Here is a 22217-nt window from a genome sequence, read left to right as displayed (position 1 = left end):
GTGATAATTGATAGTTTTTTGTTTTGTTTTAGGCTATATAAGCCTAGTTTTTTCAATCATTTGACTTTACTAATACTAAACAGAAAAATATAGAAGGCTGAAAGCTGAAAAGTAACTTCAGGACAGGAAACCTGACTGCCAACAATTTATCATAGAACAGAGACACAAAAGGTAACCTGGTTAATAAAATACAACCCTACATCCTATCCATCATGATCAGCAGAAGTGAGAACTAGTGGCAGCATGATCCATTCAGTCCAACGTAGGGAAGAGGTTCAACCAAAACAAGGCAGACTGATTATTATTATTATTACAGTTAGGCATATGGTGCAAGGAAGCATGAGGCTTTTGTAGCACCAGCCAAAAAAAAAAAAAATTCTGAGTTACCCCTGAGAGAGCATTAGCATTAGTAGAGGCATACGATGCAAGAGTTAGTTCTATTTAGTAAACCTAACTGATGACTTCAGAGCAAAACTAATAATCTCTTCACATAAGGAAAAAACAAAAAAAAAAAAAAAAACACTAAAATTTATAAGAAGATTGGCCAGAATAGCTGCTAAGATGGGAATTAGCCAAAAGGAGAGGTCTAAGCTTTCAGATAATAAAAAAAAAGCAATTTCGCTTAGAATGTGAATCAATAGATTGACTCCCGTTAAGTCATGAAGCAAGTTATAAATGAAGCAAGTTAACAGGAGAGACTGCTTCTACAGGAATGGGATACACTTAAATAGAAAGGGTGCAAGAATGTTTGCTGATGCTATCGAGGCAGTGTTAGTTGGGTAGGAAAACTGCTAGATTGGGGGGATACAAGGACTAATAGATTAACAGTAGCCACTGGCAGAGGTGAAAGTGATTCTTACACTGCTTGTATTGGAATGAGCAGCAGCCTGGAAAATAAGATGCAGGATATTTCAGAGACTGCTGGGAGTCATTGGTGTACAAGTAAACACATGGGTTGTGTTAGGGTAGCTAAGAATAGGAACAGGTGCATGTACACTTGCGTGTATACCAATGCTAGGAGTTTGGTAAATAAATTTGATGAATTTCAGGTATTGCTCAAAGCATCAAAGGCAGATATTGTTGGGATATCAGAGACGTGGTGTCACACAGATATAAGTAATGCAGAACTGGAATTTGGGGAGTACAACATCTATAGAAAGGATAGACAGGATAGGAAAGGAGGCGCAGTTATGCTATTAGTTAAAAAACACATGAAATCCAAGGAAGTGAAGCCAGTCAACATCGCTGGACAGTGCAGTGTCGAGTCAGTTTGGTGTGACATAAGCATTGGGAGATCAAAATTGAGAGTAGGAGTGTGCTATAGGCCTAATGACTCTGATGAGTATAATAAGAAACTGTACAGGGAAATAGAGTGGGCCAGTAAATCAGAGAGTCTTATAATGGGGGATTTTAATTTCCCAGATATTGACTGGAATTTGTGGGTTGGTCACTCACACACTAGCAAGGCTTGTCTGGATTTATTGGATGATTGTTTTCTAAATCAGCATGTTCGGGAGGCAACTAGAGGGAGCAATACTCTTGATTTGATTATCAGTAGTGATTCTTCATGCATTAAGAATCTGCAGATACAGGAACCACTAGGTGGCAGTGATCACAGTGTGCTGAAGTGGGATTCACTCAAGGAGGTAACTACCATCAGGGGTAAAGGAAAGGGGTAAAGGCGACTGCGATGGTCTGAGACAGTATTTAAATTCTATACAGTGGGACCAACTGATGATGTTACCAACAGCAAACTCAAAATGGGAAGCATTCAAAGAACTTATCTTGGAAGCTACTAGGCTTTACATACCAACTAAGAAATATTGTTCAAGGTTCAGGCCTAAATGGATGTCAGATGAACTAATGAGACATATGGCAGAAAAGAAAAATGCATGGGATACATATAAATTAACATGTGACACAGAAGCCTATGATAGATATAAGTTGATCTGTAACCAAGTTACAAAGGAGGTTAGGCAGGCGAAGGCAAATTACGAGAAATCTGTGGCAAGGGATGCAAAGAAAAACACCAAGGAGTTCTTTACTTATGTAAACTCTATAAGGAAGGGGATGAATCAGATTGCCCACTTGATATCGATGGTTCAACTGTTGATGATCCTGCTCAGGTAGCTAACAAACTAAATCAATATTTTGCATCTACATTCACACATGAGTTATTCAGGAAGGGGAATGCCATAGATGAAGTAAACACTGGCAGTGAGCTAGATGATTTTGTAATAATTGAGAGTAAAGTGGAGGAGAAATTGTTGAAGGTAAATACAAGAAAGGCACCTGAGGTGGATGGGATCTATCCAGTTATATTAAAGGAGGCAGCAAAGGAAGTAAGCAATCCGTTAGCCATAATTATGAGAGCTTCCTTGGACTCAGGGGAGGTACCCACAGACTGGAGATGTGCAAATGTAACCCCAATTCACAAAGGCTGACACAAGTAATTATAGACCTTTGAGTTTAACTTCTGTTCCAGGAAAATTAAGGGAAGCACTGGTTAAAGAAGCACTGCAGGATCATCTTGACAAGAATTTAGTTATAGCTCAGACACAGCATGGTTTTGTTAAGGGAAGGTCTTGCCTGACCAATTTGATTGGATACTATGATGTAGTCAAAAAAGAATTGGATGCATGGAATAACTTAGATATAATATATTTGGATCTTAGAAAGGCTTTTGATACTGTTGCACATGGAAGACTGCTGCACAAATTGGAGCAGTGTGGCATTGGTGGCAAATTGCTGTGGATAAAGTGATGGTTGAGTGGCAGAAGACAGAGTGGTAATTAATGGACACTGCTCATCGTGGACTAATGTTATTAGTGGAGTCCCTCAGGGTTCAGTGTTGGGTCCATTGTTTTTTTCTGTATTTATAAATAATATTGATGATGGTATATCAAGCTTAATGTCCAAGTTTGCAGATGATACCAAGGTTGGCAGGGTTGTTGAGGATGCTACTGACGCTATGCTGCTGCAACAGGATCTGGAAAGGTTGAGCAGATGGGCTGAGAGGTGGCAAATGAAGTTTAACATTGACAAATGTAAAGTACTACATATGGGAAACAGCAACCCTAGAGCAACGTATCAACTCTGTGGTACTACATTGACAGTGGTAGAGAATGAAAAGGACCTGGGGGTAATTGTGCAGGCAGATATGTAGTTCTCTGAGCAGTGCAGACGGGCTTCAAGAGTAGCTCATGGTGTCTTATCAATGATATACAGGAAATTTTCTAGCAGGGATAGGGAGGTAATTATTCCCTTGTATAAGGCAATGGTCAGGCTGCACCTTGAGTACTGTATACAGGTCTGGAGGCCTCATTTCAAGAAGGATGTAGAGCTGCTGGAACGAGTACAAAGAAGGGCAACAAGGTTAGTGAACGGAACAAAGGGTTGCTCTTACGAAGAAAGGCTTAAGTTTTGCAAATTACAGTGTCTGGAGACTAGGCATCGGCGAGGTGATCTGATAGAGGTGTACAAAGCCTTGAATGGTTTGAGCATGCTCAATGCTGATGGGATACTGCCTCTTGCTCAGAATAATCACCTGAGAGGGCATAAATTCAAATTGAAAAAAGACAGATGTAGGATAGATGTGTGGAAATCTGCCTTTAGCCAGCGGGTAGTCAGTTAGTGGAACAGACTTCCATCCCTTGTAAATTTAAGGCTCAGCCTGGACAGGTATTTCGAACGAATGGAGGGGTGAAGTGGAAGGTTTTTTTTTTTTTTTTTTTGGCTGATGCTGCATAAGCTTGCTTTCTTGCATCATATGCCTCTACTAATGCTAATGCTAATCTAGTCAGCCATGTTCACTAAAATTATAAGGCTGAAATTTATTTTATTTTAATTTATTTTAACTTGCCAGGCCTTTTATTAAGTTACTGAAAAAAAGCCCTAGCAGTTTGTAATGAATAATTTAGTTAAAATTTGATTAAAATATGCTATACTACTTTTGGATAATATGCAGTACAGGAATCCCTCGATTAGCGCGAGAATCAAATTAGCCCGGTTTATATTTAGCTACCAATTTTCTATTAGAACGAATCAAAATTTCGATTAGGGTGGTATTTTGGCTTAGTCTAAAGAAACTGAAGCTGGTGATGCTACAAATGTAAATACACTGCTAAAGAGGCATAACATTGGAGAACATTATAGAAACACAATCACTTGTTTTCTTAGTGAACGCGCGGCTCTGTTCCCAAAAGGGAGTTACTGTTTATTTCGCGTTGTGTCATACCTTCTCCATCAAGAAATAAACAAAAACGAACGCAAGATACAATGTGGGAAGCTAGCTGGTTTTTCTACAATAAGAAAATAAAAAGAAATGGATTATTTCAAAAGGTGTATTATTACAACAATCAAAATATTTTCTAACATTATGCACTCTGAAGGACAACACCGGCCGCTCCGCATTTATTACATATATGCAGATCGGTTGCTTTCAGTTGTTCTTGCGTTGAGTGTTAAAGTGCAGACTCCCGTGTATCTCCTGCCATTAATTACTGTGCATACTAATTAATTACATTAATTTCTATTAAATTTTTTATATATTACGTAATTATTAACTATGGATAAAAGGAAAAGTGTATCTGATAGTGCCTCTGGTAAAAAGAAAAGTGATAACGTTAGATAAAAAAATTTAAGTCATAAAAATATTTGAAGATGGTGATAATAAAATACAAATTTCTCGACATCTTGGAATGCCTGAATCAACGGTTCGGACAATTTTAAGTAAAGTCACTGCATATAAGGAAAAAGGTAAGCTTGCTTCATCGTCAGCATGCACAGAAACCACAAGAAATAGAAGTGTTGTGATGATTGAGATGGAAAGCATTTTAGCCATTTGGATAGAAGACTGCAATCAAAAAAGAATTCCAACATGCACAATGACCATAAAAACAAAAGCCTTAAGTATTTTTGCAATGTTAAAGGAAACAGCAACGATAGAAAACTTGGGTAGAGTGGTAACTGAAGAAAATGTTCAAGCAAGTTCTTCAAAAGAAAGTGATTGAAACGGAAGAAAATTTCACTGCCAGTAAAGGCTGGTTTGAACGTTTTAAGAAAAGAACATAACTGCATAATGTTGCATTGACTGGAGAAGCAGCAAGTGCAGATAAAGATGCAGCCACAAAATATTGTGAAATTTTAAAGAAAATTGTTGATGACGACAGCTATGCAGATCAACAAATATTTAATGTCGATGAAACAGGCCTTTTTTGGAAACGAATGCCAAAAAAAAAAACCTTTCTAGCAATAAAAGAAAAGGCTCAATCAGGCTATAAAGTTTCCAAAGGTAGAATAACAATTTTATTGGGAGGCAATGCAGAAAGCGATTTGAAATTAAAACCCATTGTTATCTATAGAAACGAAACGCCCAGATCTTTCTGGTAAAGGTTTTAACAAAGCAAGCTTACCTGTTGTTTGGCTCTCTAATTGAAAAGCTTGGGTCACAAAAGCTTTATTGAAGAGTGGTTCACTAGCTATTTTTGTCCGAGGGTTAAGGCCTACTGTGAAGAAAATAATCTTGCATTCAAAATTTTACTAATTTTAGACAATGCACCAGCACTTTCTAATTTGTGTGAAAACATGAAAGTTATTTTTTTTACCTCCAAATATGACATCTTTTACAGTCTATGGATCAAGGCATAATCGCTACTTTTAAGGCCTATTATCTACGCAGAACATTTGCGCAAGATATTGAAGCAACAACTGGAGATGGTGCAGTTTCTTTATTGAATTTGGGAGAAATTACGTCAGGAAAGCAATAGACAATATTCATGAGTCATGGTCTGAAGTAACATCCAGAAATATGAAAGCAGTTTGGAAGCATATTTTGCCACATTGCGCAAATGATTTCTATAGTTTCACTCATGTCAATACTGTTATTGATGAAATAGCAAATATTGGAAGTGATCTAGGTTTTGATGAAATTGACAACAGTGATATATGCGAATTGCTGGAATCACATTCAGAACAATTAAGTGATTCTGACCTCCTTAATGTTGATGAACAACGAGCATATGACGAGGTGGAAATTTGCGAGGAAGAAAATGTTCACGAAAAGAAGTTGACATTAAAAGAACTTGAAGGAATATTTCACGCAGTTGAAAATTTTAAACAACTAATCATGGATGCAGACCCAAATAACGAGCGCAGTATGCAAATTCGCAGGAACATTGAGAAAGATGTGTATCCATACAAGCGAATTCATGATGAAAAGAAGAAAGAAAAATCTGCGCAAACCAGCCTTTTGAAATATTTTACAAAGAAATAAAGTGAGTTATATATTGTAATTTTTTCATTTCAATAAACTTTTGATTACTGTACTGCAAATATTTATAATTATCCTTTGCTTTTATACTGCTGTACATTAAATTGCCATAAAAAAACGTATTTTTAAAAATACTGATTGTATACTGTAGGTCTTAGAACAAATTAGGCTATTTTATATTGATTATTAACTTCACAATTAGTGCGATTTCGCATAGTGCGCCATTTTCGCGGAATCAATTAATCCTACTAATCAAGGGATTCCTGTATTGCATAATTAAAAGGTAGTGTAGGCTTTTATAAAATTAAATATATATATATATAATAATAATAATAATAATAATTAAAAACGAGTTTATATGGGTGTTTTGCAACATATAGCCAAACTTCTGGAGCATATTTGAGAAGTGATCTGGAACAAAAATAGTCCTATAAACAATAGGACATCATTATTGATTCAACACCATTATCAATCTGATTCAGCTCAGTTGTAAGGTACAAACAATATTCAATTCACTTTTATTACTGTTTGAAATGCTCTACAAAAAGAGGTGCTCTTTGCTATATTTGAAGGAATCTAGGGCATTATACAAAATTTTGCCATTCTACAGCTAGATATTATGATCTTAAACATGCAAGTTGCTTCACAGACAAATCCGAGCAATTATTCTGCTCAAAACATTAGCCTCCCTTCATCCCAAGATGATGGGAAGATAAAAATACATTATGTTAACAGCAAGACACATCTAAGGACCATTATTCAAAGACTTTGCACTAGAAATGAGCCTAGAATATTCCCTAAATGTCCTGTAAAGCTTTGTTGAGAAGATTATTATACAGTCAGTCCTCGTGTAACATGTGTTTACATTACACGAATTCGATCATACACGATTTAAAAATAGGGGAAGGATATCTTATATAACACGAACCGAATTCGCTTATGCACGATTCGCCTTTGTGTTTACAAGAAATGGCAGTCGAACGCAACACGATAGAAATGAAGAGAAGATTCTGAAAATGTATTTATGTTTTTTATATCAGCGAAGGAGAAACACATTTCACCATAATAACGTAAAAACCTACACAATTCCAGCTATCGGTATAATCGCAAATGCAATTAGAACGAGTTTACTACCAGTTTATAACAGATTCCAATAGCAGCAATACAATTGGAAAATTTTTTTATTGTTTTATGGTAGTAACCCCTAGAAATGTGCTTTAGTAAAATGTGAGGTGTTAATAGTGTATCTCTGCCTTTACGGTGTTGTTTATTCAGTTACTACATGCGTACAGCTTTGTTTATGTGTATCAAGCGTACCTCCTCGTTTTGTAATTGTGCTTTATTCCCTAAAAATGAGTAAAATACTTAAAAGGTGTGAAAAGGAAGCGTCCTGGTGAAGACACTGCAGATTCAGAGAGAAAAAGAAAAGAAATATCGATAAACAGAGCCGGACTGGGTCAAAAATTCTTACCCGGGAAAATTTGTAGTGGCCTCATACTATGGCTTATGGCCAAAATCACATCAGCCTCTGGCCCACCAGGGTTTCCCCGGTAAGGCTTATGGCCAGTCCGCCTCTGTCGATAGAGAAAAATATGAAATTGTGAAACGCTTTGAGCGAAATGAAAGACCGTGTGATATTGCACATGCTACAGGCCTAAATCAGGCAACGCCAGGAATTACAAAGAATGCAGAGAAAATAAAAAAAACTTTCATAGCAGGAACAACTCAAAGTGTAATTAAAATCCATTAGATTAAGACACAAAGAATTGGAAGAGATGGAACGGCTGTCATCTGTTTGGATAGAAAATCAAGCAAAAAACAAGTTTGCTTACGAAAGAAGCAAAAGCATTAGCAATATTTTATTACGTAATAGTTGTAATAAAATACGTAAGTATTTTATTACGATTATTTATTGTGTTTGGTAATGTTTTGGTTACAAATGTGTGTTCAATCTTGGGTGGTCGGCACCTAACCCTATTTTTCCCATAGGGTCTGTTGTTTATATTGCACGATTTTGCATTGCACCAGGGTTTCTAGGAACACAACTATCGTGCTATGCGAGGACTGACTGTACTAGCATTATTTAATTCTGATGCCCAATTCTCTTTCATATCTTTTGAGTTCCTTGAAAAAAATTAAATCATGAACTTTTTCATAACAACGTTGCAAAATTCAGTTCAACTGAATTGATAAAATCATCTTCAGAAGATATATATGCACTCCACAAAGTGAATTTGCATGTACATTTTCCTGGAAAAATGGTATGATTAAAAACAAAGTTTCTGGTGAAGGATGAGATTATAACACATGGTTTCCAGGTTATATTAGGTGGGGGGGAAAGATTAAGATTTCCTACAAAGATTCAAGGTAAATATTAATTTTGAAAACAAGGAAACTCAATAACTAAAAAGGGAACTTAGAGAAATCCAAGTCAAACTGTATTATTTGAACAGGGCAGTTCTGATGAGGTACGGGATGTTGATACCATAAACAAGAAAGAAGACAGACCCTTATGTCTTGGAAATTATTGAGCCCCTAAAAGTTTCTGATGAGATCCCATTCCTATTTGAAGAAAATAGCATATTAAAAATAGAGAACAAACTGATTGCACATCAGATCAAATTTTTGCCCCCATCAGCATGAGAAATTAGACCATTTGTCGTATTACAACTCAAACCTAGCTAGTCACCTAGGTTCTTTCAGAAATATCTATTCTTTATTCAATATTTATTTTTATATTCATTCTTTATTCAATATTTATTTTTATATTCATTCTTTATTCAATGGTTCTTTCAGCAATAGGTGCTGAAAGAACCATTGATAGAATCAAGAACAGATATTTCTAGTCTACATTTACAAAAGATGTTAGTTTATTTGTAAAATATGGTCACATGTGCCAAGTGGAAACAAAGTTCAGGCAAAAGAACCTTTCTGTACAGACCCCCCCCCCTAGTCATTTCTTTCAAAATACAGCAGTTGATATCATGGGCCTATTGTATTGTCTTGGAATCTGGAAAAAAATATATCATAGCATTCATAGACATGTTTCATGGTGAGCTGGGCTAACACCCATTCCAAATTAAAAAACTGAGACCATAGCAAGAGTATTTGCAAATTCTATAATTTGTTAACTATGGATGTTTGACATTGTTTGACAGGGGAAAAATTCCACATCTGAACTCCTACTGCAAGTATGCAAATTACTGCAGATTAAGAAAATTTTCATGATAGAATACAGACCACAATGTAATGGCCTTGCTGAGAGGTTAAACAACGCAATTAGAGAAATATTAGCCAAATTAGTAGACAATAAGGTAAGGACATGGGACAATATTCTTATCTGGGTATCTTATACTTGCAACTCCTCAGTACATTCATCTATGTGTAAAGAACCTTACTAAATTAAATTCTCCCATTATAAGACATTCTGATTTACGGGCCCATTCTATTTCTCTGTATAGCTGTTCTTTGTACTCGTCAGTCATTAGGCCTATAACACACTCCTACTCGCATTTTTGCTTTTCCAGTGCTTACGTCACACCAAACTGGCAACATTGCAAGCTGGCCACCCCTGTCTACTAGATGCAGTGATTGATTGATTGATTTGGGTTTTACTGGCGCATAAGCAACTTAGGCTATAATGCGCCAAGACCAGGTTATGTATAAAAGAGTAAACTTTCAGTGACCTAATTAGTTAGGTCACTATGTCAAAAAATTTAACAAATGTATAAAAAACAGAAAATCACAATAAAATGTAAATTTTATATATAAGCAAAAACGTTTATTGATTTTAAAAAGCTAAAAACAGCAGACACGTGGTCATTGTCGGATAAAATCTGGCTGAGTGTATAAGGCTCAGCCAGATGACTAAAAGCGGTAAAATAAAAATCACGTTCAGGGGTAAAACGTGGACATACGGTTAAAATGTAATAAATAGATAAAATGGTGTCACAGTTCTCGCACATAGGACAGTCATCTGCCCTCAGCAGAAAAGAATGTGTAAGATGACTGTGTCCTATGCGGAGACGAGCTAGAACAACTTCCTCCTTACGATTCCTGCGCAGACTAGACTGCCACGGTTCAATTACAGGCTTTATACGATATAATTTATTCGCAGTCTGTCTATTCCACGAATCCTGCCATTGGGAATGTATCTTTTGATGTACTATTTGCCTGTAGTCTGTATAGGGGACTAATAGGCAGCGGTTATTATTGGGAATTGCTGATTTGGCTGCGGCGTCAGCCAAATCATTTCCCCTAATCCCAATGTGGCTGGGAATCCAGCAGAAGCGGATGTCATATTCGCGTTCATGGAGAACGTGAATCTTCTGCTGGATGCTAGACAGAACTGGATGAGGATCATATCTCACAGATATTAAAGCCTGTAACATGCTAAGAGAGTCGGAATATAAGATGAACCGTTGGTATTGGCATTTACTAATTTGATCCAAGGCTAACTCAATTGCGTGCAGCTCTGCAGTAAATATGCTGCATTCAGAAGGAATCTGCTCTGATATAGTGCTGTCTGTAAAGACAGCAGCAGATCCCACATATGATTCCGACTTCGAACCGTCTGTGTAGACTGGCGCGAAGTCGGAATATGCAGTTCGGTGTGCTGAATAAAGCTGCAGGTAGATAGATGATGGAGTGTCCGACTTTCCCCAATTTCTAAGCGACAAGTTGCATGCCGGAACACGAGCATGCCAGGGTGGAAAGGGTTGCTTTGATGTTTGGGCAACCTTATCTACTTTGATATTGAGTTCATTGAGTAGCTCTTGGACGCGAATACCAAAAGGACGATGGCAGTCTTACGGGTTTTGTACAAGTTTTCCCATCGTGGCTCAAAAACGAAGGGCCACATAGGATGGTCTGGCAGGGATTTCAGTTTTAAAGCGTACTTTAAAGACAACTGCTTACGTCGAAACGATAACGGTGGTTCGTTTGCTTCGACGTATAGACTCTGGACAGGAGATGTTCGAAATGCTCCAGTAGCGATACGTATAGCCTGATGAGGGACAGGATCCAGCCATCGAAGTACACTGTCTCTGGCTGAAGAATATACTTGGGACCCATAATCTAATTTGGATCGCACAAGTGCACGGTAAAGCCGTAGAAAGGTGCATCGGTCTGCACCCCAAGATAAGGAGGAGAGCGAGCGGAGCATATTAAGGGCTCTTGTGCACTTTGTGCGGAGTTGACGGATATGATCCAAAAAGGTTAGTTTTTTATCGAATATGAATCCCAAGAATTTTGTGTTCGCTGCTACTGGAATAGCATTTTGTCCGAGCCTTAATTCAGGTTCAGGATGAAGATTACGCTTGCGACAAAAGTGTACGCAAAAGGTCTTCTCCGGCGAGAACCTGAAGCCATTAGCAAGTGCCCAGGAATTCAGACTATCGATGGCTTTCTGCAGTTGTATTAGTATTTTAGTATTAGTATTAGTAACGGCTGTATGGTGCAAGAAAGCCTATGGCTTATGCTGCACCAGCCAAAAAAAAAAAAAAAAAAAAAAATCCGAACAAAACAATGATAAAAACCAAAATTAAATAAATAAATAATAATAATTAATAAAGAAATAAAAATAATAAAATGAAATTAAAAATTAAATAAAAAGGAAATTAATCCTATCATCCTATGCGCTTCCCTTACCCGAAATGAGGAATATACCTGGGACCCGTAGTCTAATTTCGATCGTACAAGTGCACGATAAAGACATAGTAGGGTGCATCAATCTGCTCCCCAACGCGTTGAGGAGAGAGAGCGGAGAATATTGAGTCCCCTCGTGCATTTTGTACGAAGTTGACGAATATGTTCGAGAAAGGTCAACTTTTTATCGAACACAAGTCCCAAGAATTTTGTGTCTGACACTACTGGAATAACATTTGGTCCGAGCCTTAATTCAGGTTCAGGATGAAGATTACGCTTGCGACAAAAATGTACACAAACGGTCTTCTCCGGCGAGAACCTGAAGCCATTAGCAAGTGCCCAGGAATTCAGTCGATCAATGGCTTTCTGCAGTTGTCTTTCAATAACCCTCATGTTGCATTACTGACAAAAAATGCTAAAGTCATCAACATATAGGGCACTGTTTACAGTCGGAGGAAGTTGTTCTGTGATGGAATTTATTTTGATGGCAAAAAGCGTGACACTTAATACTGATCCTTGTGGTACTCCCTCCTCTTGGCTAAAGGAGCGAGAGAGTGAGGATCTCACACGAACTTGGAACAATCAATTGGCTAAAAAAGTTTGAATAAAAAGGGGGAGATGCCCTCTAAGGCCTAGGCTATGTAAATCTTTTAAAATGCCAAATCTCCAAGTTGTGTCATACGCTTTCTCCATGTCAAAGAACACCGACACCAAGTGTTCGCGTTTTAGGAAAGCATCTCGGATGGATGCTTCCAATCTAATAAGATGGTCCAAAGTGGACCGGTTCCTTCGGAAGCCGCACTGGATGTTGGAGAGAAGGTCATTTGACTCAAGATAACATATTAAGCGAGAATTAACCATTCTCTCCAGGATTTTGCACAGACAGCTAGTCAGAGCAATAGGACGATAGTTGGTGGTGACTTTTGGATCCTTTCCTGGCTTAGGGAAGGCAAGAACGATTGCCTTTCGCCAGGAGTCCGGAAACTGCCCTTCAGTAAAGATTCTGTTATACAGAAGGAGCAGACAATCCATAGATTTTGGTGATAGATGTTTAATCATTTCATAATGGATGCCATCTGGCCCAACAGCACTTGCTTTGGAAAGAGCGAGGGCTCTTTCCAGTTCCTGAATAGTGAAATCCCCGTTGTAGGGATAAATGCTTTTAGATTTAAAGCTAAGTGCCTGTTTTTCGATTTTATATTTCAGGACCAGGAACTCTGGGGAATACGAAGATGTTGCAGAGATGTTAGAGAATGTTTCCCCAAGAGAATTAGCTATTGCAGTTGGATCTGCAATAGCGCATCCATTATAATCTAGGATTGAAGAAGGGTGGGATGTATATTTTCCCTTCATTTTCCGGATTTTATCCCAGACTACCTTAGAGTTGGTAGACTGGTTAATAGATGATGTAAAACGGATCCATGATTCCTTTTGACTCTGACGGCGGATATATCGTGCTTTGGCTCGTGCACGTTTAAAGGCTATAAGGTTGGTCGTGGTAGGATATCGGCGGAATATCCCCCACGCTTTGTTTTGAGCCTTTTTTGCTGCTGTGCATTGTGAATTCCACCAAGGTTTAGGAAATGGTGGAAACTGGGCAGATGTTTTTGGAACAGCATTCGCAGCTGCTTGGACAATATTTTCTGTGATGTACTTAACTGCATCATTGATAGGCTCTTGACTGACTGTGCTAAGATCAAAATTTGCCTGATGTTGGAAGGCAGTCCAGTCAGCCTGATCTATCTTCCACCATGGTAACCTAAAAGGAAGAAATGGTCTCCCACTGTGTAACAAGGTTATCACGGGGAAGTGATCGCTTCCATATGGATTCTCCTCCACTTCCCAAGTGAGTGAAGGGAGTAGAGAAGGCAAGCAGATAGAGAGATCAATGGCAGAAAAAGTACAGGTAGGCATGTGGAAGAAGGTGTTTGTTCCAGTATTTAGAAGGGAAAGGTCATTGTCATTTAGCATATGCTCTATGACTCGTCCCCTTCCGTTGATGTTAGCACTACCCCACAGGGTGTTATGTCCGTTAAAATCCCCGAGAAGTAAGAAAGGGGGGCAGTTGCGTTAGAAGATCATCAAGGTCTGCCTGGGTGATGTCAGTCCCAGGTGGCAAATAGATGGAGCACACAGTTATTAAAAATCCCACTGAAAGGCGAATTGCAACAGCCTCTATGCTGGTTGTAATTAGCAAGGGCTGCACTGGGGTCTGGTTACCCACAAGGATAGCCACTCCGCCATGTACAGAGCCATCCGCAATTCTATCCTTTCGAAAAACTGTGATGTTATGCATGGTGGGATCATCATTTGCCTTTAGATATGTCTCCTGCAAGCAAAAGCAAACTGGCTCGTGCTTTTGCAGGAGGGCCTTGATGTCATCAATATTTCGCCGGAATCCACGACAATTCCATTGTAGGAATTTAGCCATTATTTTGGCTTGGTGGGTCCATCAGGCGGCTTCCGAGGTGCTGAGGGCTTACTTTTATCAGTCTTGGATTTATCTTTTTTGGGGAAGAATGGACGCTGTCCCGTGTCCATTTCCTCCTCCGCAAAGAGTTCCAAGACTGAATCTTTGGGTGTTTCTTCTGCTCGACATCCATCTTTTCTTGGGTACTAGGGGGGACTTCCCCTTTCTTATTCTTTTCTTTCATAATTACCTTTGGAACTTGTGGAGCATTAGGAGTTACCGATATAGGAGTGGCAGCTGATTGGTCCTTTTGTGCAGGTTTTTGAGAGCTTAAGAGATACCACGCGATGGGAGTGAAAGACTCCTTTGGAGGAATGGTCATGTCCGTCTGAGTTCCGACAGAACATCTCCCTGCTACCTTCTGGGCGTAGGTAGGTTTGTTGATATTCAGGGGTTTGACCGATTTCCTTGCCTCCTGGTATGATATATTTAGCTCTGCCTTCAGCCATTGAATTTCTTTTTCTTCTTTCCACCTCTGGCATGCTCGTGAATAGGCCGGGTGTTCGCCTTCACAGTTAATACAGGTGGGTTTTGCGGCTGAACATGCTGTTGTTTCGTGGTCCTTTGCACCGCATCGAGCGCATACAAGGACTCCACGGCAGGCCATTTGAGAATGTCCATACTTTTGGCATTTAAAACACCGTAAAGGGTTCGGAAGGTATGGACGCACTGAACAGTTGATATATCCAGCTTTAATCTCGTCAGGAGGTTTAGGAGAGTTAGAAGTCAGGATAACGCTCCTGGTTTTAACTATTTTTCCATCCCTTCGCGCAGTAATTCTCTTGACGGCAATGACTCCCTGTGGTTTTAATTCGGAGCAGATTTCCTCCTCGGTTACGTCGAGAAGGTCCCACTCCGAAATGACACCTCTCGATGAATTGAGTGTTCTGTGTGGTGTCACTGTTATAGGGATTCCTCCGATTGATGTTGTTCGGAGTAAATGTTCTGATTGCCTGTCAGTTTTGGTTTCAATTAAGAGGTCTCCAGAACGGAGCCTCTTAACTGATTTGGGTGACCCTGCTAACCCATCTAACCCTTTTTGAATAAAAAAGGGCGACATTTTACCAATCGGTGTCTCATTGGTAGAATGCATGATTAAGAACCGTGGGACTGGCCCTGATGTTACTTCGGTTCGCTGCCTCTTTTTAGCAATACTGCTATCTGTATCTGTGTCAATGTTTTCTGATAGGGACCGGGTTGGGGCCCCTGAAGAAGTAAGTTTATCAGGATTCATGAAGTTTTTTATATGGTTCAGTGCCCGGGCTCCCCACCCACCACGGAGCCCAAAGGGACGCCCACTACCCGGCATGCAATAAATGCGCTCGGGAGTGGGACGCCAGGGCTACCCAGACACTATACCTGCACCGCCGCCAGCCTGAATCCTGTCCCTCGGACCATGAGGGTAGGGGCGTGGCATTGACACGGTTGACCCTCGCAGGCGAGCCTACTAGCCGATTGATCCTAGCCGGGCCTTCCAGGACCACCCGTCTTGTCGAAGCAGGGGCCAAAGTGGTGTATTGAAGCTGGGCCCCTCAACCACCAGGATCCCCCTTTCCGAATTTCCACGGGTCGCAGCGCACGGCAAACACGCCGGATTCCATTGATGTAAGCCTGGAACCTAGGCTGTGGGCGTTGGATCCCAGTGATGCTAGTCTGGAAGTCCAGCAGCGTCACTGGGAGGTCCCACCACGTACAGGTGCCCACGTCGAGGGGACTAGATGCAGTGCCTTTAATTTTATGTCCTTAACTTAGAGCAACTCCCCCCCCTCCACATTCTGTCTGTCCTTTCTGTATATATTGTACTTTCCATATTTAAATTGTGCTTCACTTATATCAGAGTGACACCATGTCTCTGATATCCCAACAATCACATTTGATGTTTTGACCAGCACTTCTAATCCATCAAATTTATTTACTATGCTTCTAGCTTTGGTGTACATGCCCCTGTTCTTCCTCTTAGTTACCCTTACAGAGCCCATGTATTTACTTGTTTCCTGATGACGCCCAGCAGTCCTTGAAATCCCCGGCACCTTGCTTTCCAATAGAATGACCAGCAGCAGCTTAGTCTTTCTACTGGAACAACCAGGCTGCTACTAATTCCAACAGAAGCAGTGCAAGCATGACTTTCGCCTCTGCCTTTGCATATTGTTGATCTATTAGTCTGTGTATCCCCCCCCACAAGCTAGCAGTTTCCAAACTCGCCTAACACTTCCTTGATAGCATCAGCAAATATCCTTGCACCTTTTCTATTTAAGTGTATCCCATCCCTGCAGAAGCAACCTCTCCTGTTAACAGCACAGACCATGCTGAGGAAAATTCTACTCCATGAGCAATGCACAATCTCTCCAAAGCAAAATTGATTGAAAAGGCTGTCATATAATCCCTCTTATTGTATCCAGACAGAATTGCAGGCACTTTCAAACCCTAACTCATAACATTTTATCAATATTGCCCTGTACTTGTTAAGTAAGTGTGGAGATCTACTTGTAATGTCCTTAGTGCAAATGTGTATAACAATACCACCTTTTGTCTCCTTAAAAGGTATCTACTCTACAATGTCATCAACTTTTGCCCCTGGCAGAAATACCCTAGTCCTATTCCACTTATCGTCTTTGCACAATATATTTCCCATTTCCCTGACAGTAGAGTCATCAACAACTAGCTCCTGTGGGAGCTGCACATTCAGCCTTGGAGATTTCTGCTGTGTTGTCACAGCAGAAATAGATGGCAGACTCTAGGACCTCTACTTTCACAATCCAACTTTCAACATATTCATTTCCAACTTGCATGCTCAAAAACCTAATTACTGGATTTTCTGGGAAATTGATACTGGATCATAGGACCTCTACTGTATTATTAAAAAACAGTACAATACTTCAGTTTTCGTTTTCACATAATGTAGTAACGTTTCATGTAGTACAATACCTCAGTTTTCATTTTAGTGTTTTTTTTTTCAAGTTTGTTTTCAATAGATTACTTATGTGTTAATTACAGGCATCATATATTGCAATGATGAGAAACCGCTGACACTAAGAAGTTGAAGTTCTCTGCTTTAATGAAGCATTGTAGGGGTCCCAAATATCAGTAGGGATTTTAGTTATACAGTGCATGAAAGCTTGTTGTGATCATGGATAATTTTTTTTTGTGTAATGTCATCACTTTTGTGAATTGCAAGCAGACATATACAAATACATAGAAAAAATGTTTATTATAATCAGCATATGCTTGCACCATGATAAAGCATAAAAGTGATAACATAATAATCTGTTATAAACCAGTTTATGTTATCACTTTTTTGCCTTATCATGGTGTAAGCATATGCGGTGGAAGTAATTACATAACATTCTAATTTTCTCCTGAACTCATATATTGCTTGACTAGTTATTGCTACTGTTTCGTACAGTTTATATGGTTACCAGTGTGATTATTCTGTGAAAGAAAATACTGTATTTGTACACCTACCAATCTGACTGTTTTACAGTAAAGCATTAACTCTTCTCTAATCCTTGATTTTAATAGTTATATGGATTTCCAGAAATAGTGACAGTTTAATTTTTGTTTCATTGGTTGCTGTTATGAATTAAGCTGTGTCCTAAAGTGATTACAATAAACAACATCCACTGGTATTGACAGGCAAAGATTGTTTTCGAAATTGCATTTTAATTTCCAACAATTTCATGAAAAGTTCACTTCCAATGTTTAGTGTGTATGTGCATTAAAAGAATATGTTTGAGTCCATTACCATTTTTTATCTCCTGAATCTGTCCAAATATCTTGTTTTGTCAAATATTTAGGATAAAGAAATTTTATAAATTGTGTTGGTAAAAAGGTACAATTTTTCTTATTACAAAAAAAAAAAAAAAAAAAAAAAACCTAGCAGGTTGAATTTTTCACCCTCGATTTAACGGACTAATAGGGGAGAAGGGGTTTCCATTAAATCAAATGTAACCTGGGGAGGAGGCATTTTTTATTGTTCTTAATGTAAAAAAACACTGTATTTTAAAGAAAAATGTTGCAATTTGGCCTTTGATTTACGAATATCAGAAAGGTATCTTTTCCAATATCTAATCACTGGTCACTTTGACATGATTCACCTGTCAATTAATTGTAACTTGGAGTTATGATTTTAGGGCACAATTTTTTCCATTACCTCCCAAGGATATATTACTGACAGGACTATGCAACTCTAGTCTGCTTAAAAGAAAAAGAAAAACAAGCACCAAAAATATAAACTTCAGTTTTATATTTAGTACTAACCCATTGTTCTTGAATCCAGTCAATAAGATTTTGACGATCTGGATCATCTCGATAATGCACAATGAAAGCTTGAAAACCTCCTGTAGCTTGAGCTTTAATCTATGAGATGACATCATTAAATTGCTTTATGTTAAATATAAATGTAAAAGTCATATTAAGTTTTACATTTATATATTATGTAAAACTAATATTTTAAAGTGCTTATGCAAAATAAGATTTGCCTGCACAACGTTTGTTTATAAAAATTTCCCTCCATATTTCTATTCAGCAAAGTACTTATGATAAAAAAAAACCAAAAAAAAAAAAAAAACCATCATATTGGTGGAAAAGATATACAGTAAACCCTCGATTTAACGGACTAATAGGGAGAAGAAGTGTCCATTAAATTGAATGTAACCTGGGGAGGAGGCATGTTTTATTGTTCTTAAAGTAAAAAAGAGCTATATTTTAAAGAAAAATGTTGCAATTTGGCCTTTGATTTACGAATATCAGAAACAGTTTGTTTTTTTATGCCGTAAATTTCACAAACAAGTGCTACTAAGACGCCTTGTTCTAAAAAGAACTCTTAATTTCTGTACCACATTTAAGTTCACACGCTTTCTTTTACCTCCTCTATCACTTTATGCCATTTTAGATTGTAAGGATTGCAAAATTATTTAATAAAGTCACAATTCAGACACACTCTGTATACAACCTGACCGCACGATAGCTTGAGGCAGACTGAGACCGAAACAAAGTGAATTGGTAGACCTGCAGTTTAGTGTCCCAAGTCACATTCAGCTCGCAAGTCACCGCCTGCTCTTATCTATTATCTGTAATCAAGGAAAAGAGCTATTTGAACACATTTTCAAAAAGAATAAAAAACGATTTCCTGAATTTAAATATAAAAATAAATGTAGGTAATTACCAAAACAATAATGGAAATAGGTAATAATTATTAATTTTTAATAACACTGAAGTTTTCTATAACCTAAAAAAAAAAAAAAATAACACGGTCGAGATTAATATGTACATTGCTGTGTTATTATTTGTCCGGTCCGTTAAATCTGAAATCAGTTATATCGGGGTCTGTTAAATCAAGGGTTTACTGTAAATTAAATTACATACTAATGTTCAAGTGTTTTTCATCACTTATAGAGAACACTCGAAGTTTGGATTTAACACAGATTAAGTTTGCTGTTTGCTATTTGGTTTTTTTTAGGAGCATTAGAAACTAAGGCCATACTGCTCCGGGAATATGCGGTGGTCATTCCCTTGACCTTTCCACATCCTCCGTATTTGGTGGTGATGGGACAGATTAAGTGACAAAATGCATAGGATAAGCACTACTCATCAATTGACATATTTTTCTTTCTTCAGTTTTTTTGATGGTTGGGGGGCGGGGGATATATATAAATAAACACAGCCACTCCCCGATTAACGTAAGGGTTATGTTCCACGGACCTCTACGTAAGTCGGATTTTATATGTCAGAATTTCTCCAATGTTTGTGCAGCACTCGCAACTGTTCTCACTGAATTAATTGAATCAAAAAAGAAATGTTCAACAAACATGTGAATAGAATTATTTATTGTATTTATTAAATTTTATATCTCATGCACAGGAAAAATTACAAAAGTATGCAATTTAAAAAATTTAAAAATTATAAAATTACAAAATTACAAAAAAAGAGAGAAGACAGGCATAAAGCCAGCAAGTTTTACCTCTCGAGCATCATTGCCAGAATCGACGTCTTCAGCTGATAAGTACGCTGTTGCGGAGGTTGAGGGCTGTGGAGATTTAGAAGGGGTTGGCTGCTCAACCTTACGAAAGAACATATTAATAGACGACTGGACGGTGGCTTTTTTCTTTTCATTGTAGCTTTCTTTGTAGCGAGCAAGCATATCATTCATCCTTCTGTTAACTTTTAAGAATCGTTTGCTGTCAGGATCCATCTTCTCAAACCGCGCCATTGCAGATGCAATTTCACAAAATGCCATTGCCATCTCTCTGGTGATGATGTGTCTTGGCTCCTCATTTGGTTCATCTTGAGCTTCATCAGCATTTTCTTCTTTCACTATCACTGCCTGCAAGTCAATATGTTCTTCGTTAGATAATTCCTTCTCTTTTTCTTCTATTAACTCCTCCACGTCTTTGGCATTGACCTCCAACTGAAGTAGTTCTGCAACCTTTACAATCTTATCTGTAACCTCTTCACATGATTCGCCGTTTTCAAATCCTTCGAAGCCTTTTACGTGCTGTGGGCATATTTTCTTCCATGCGCCATTTAAACAACTTTTAGTAATTTCCGCCCAGGCCTTATTAATGTTTAAGATGCTGTGATAAATACCGTAAGATTTCCAAAAGTCTCTTAATGTAAAATTTTTTTCATCGTCTACTGCAGACAATGCCTGAGTAAATGCTGTGCGTAAATTCGAAATAACACCCTGATACATAGGTTGGATGAGTGAAGTAGTGTTTGGCAGTAGAAATATGACTCTCACGTTCAAATTGAAATTATCTAGATGCATAGGATGTCCAGGAGCATTATCTAATAGAAGCCAAATCTTGAAAGGAACATCGTTGTCTTTACAATATTTTTCAACCTCGGGAATGAAGCATTTAAACCAATCCTCAAAGAGGGATACTGTTATCCATGGTCTCTGGTTCTATCAGAAATGCACATGGCTTTGGTGACTTTATTGATGCCTTTAAATGAATGAGGATTTCCAGAATGGTACACAACCAGTGGTATTAATCTGTAATCTCCCACTGCATTAGCCCCAAGCAAGAGCATGGCCCTATCTTTTGAAGCCTTGAAACCTGGCATTGTCTTTTCCTCTTTGGCGATGTACATTCGATCCGATCAGGGAATCGCTGCATTTCAATCGCTAGACAAATCGCCACAAATGCAAACCGATCAGAGGATCAGTCCACCATCCGATCCACAGATTGAACCGCCAATGCAGAGGATTTGAATAGCTATGGTCCTTATGCAGTGAAAGATAAAAATATAGAACAGACTAGCACTCTCAAGTAAAGCCACACCACTGACACATGTAAGCTTAACCATATTATATACACAAATAAACTATAGAGGGCGGTATGGGCAACACGTTAGCAAATCAACCCACTACTGCCATGTGATATTGCTAATGCATCACTTGTACCACCCTATATAGTTTATTTGTATATATAATCTGGTTAAGCTTACATGTGAGTGGCTTTAATTGGAAGTGCTAGTCTGTTCTATATTTTTATCTTTCACTGCATAACGACCACCGCTATTCAAATCCTCTGCATTGGCAGTTCAATCTGTGGATCGGATGGTGGACTGATCCTCTGATCGGTTCGCCTTTGCAGCGATTTGTCTAACGATTGAAATGTAGTGATTCCCTGACCATTATTGGCCTTGTGGTCCTCTGTCGATATGGGGCATAATAGTCAGTCTATTTTTGTTTATTTTGGTTTCATTTTTATTGTAGTTAGTTAACTTCTCTATCTGTGATATTTCACATAATTTGGACCTGGCACCCGGGGAGGGGAGGGCGCTGATAAATTTCTATATAACTAGCAATGATTTCTTTTATTCATT

General features: G+C 38.4%; 1 protein-coding gene across 2 annotated transcripts in view; it reads right to left on the bottom strand.

Annotated features, from left to right (window-relative positions):
• The window catches only part of LOC150081769 (tetraspanin-5-like), a 226413-nt gene that overhangs the window by 140782 nt on the left and 63414 nt on the right, over positions 1–22217 (bottom strand). For both annotated transcript variants that reach the window (XM_090379628.1, XM_090379629.1), the window contains exon 4: positions 18645–18743. In XM_090379628.1, coding sequence (XP_090235754.1) covers positions 18645–18743 — 99 coding nt within the window. The remainder of the gene's footprint in view (positions 1–18644; positions 18744–22217) is intronic.

The sequence above is a fragment of the Mastigoproctus giganteus genome, chromosome 8 (genome assembly GCF_048544385.1).
Source record: "Mastigoproctus giganteus isolate SK-2022 chromosome 8, ASM4854438v1, whole genome shotgun sequence".
NCBI lineage: Eukaryota > Metazoa > Arthropoda > Arachnida > Uropygi > Thelyphonidae > Mastigoproctus > Mastigoproctus giganteus.
The sequence above is the reverse complement of the archived record's forward strand: the minus strand, read 5'-3'. Positions and strand labels throughout refer to the sequence as shown.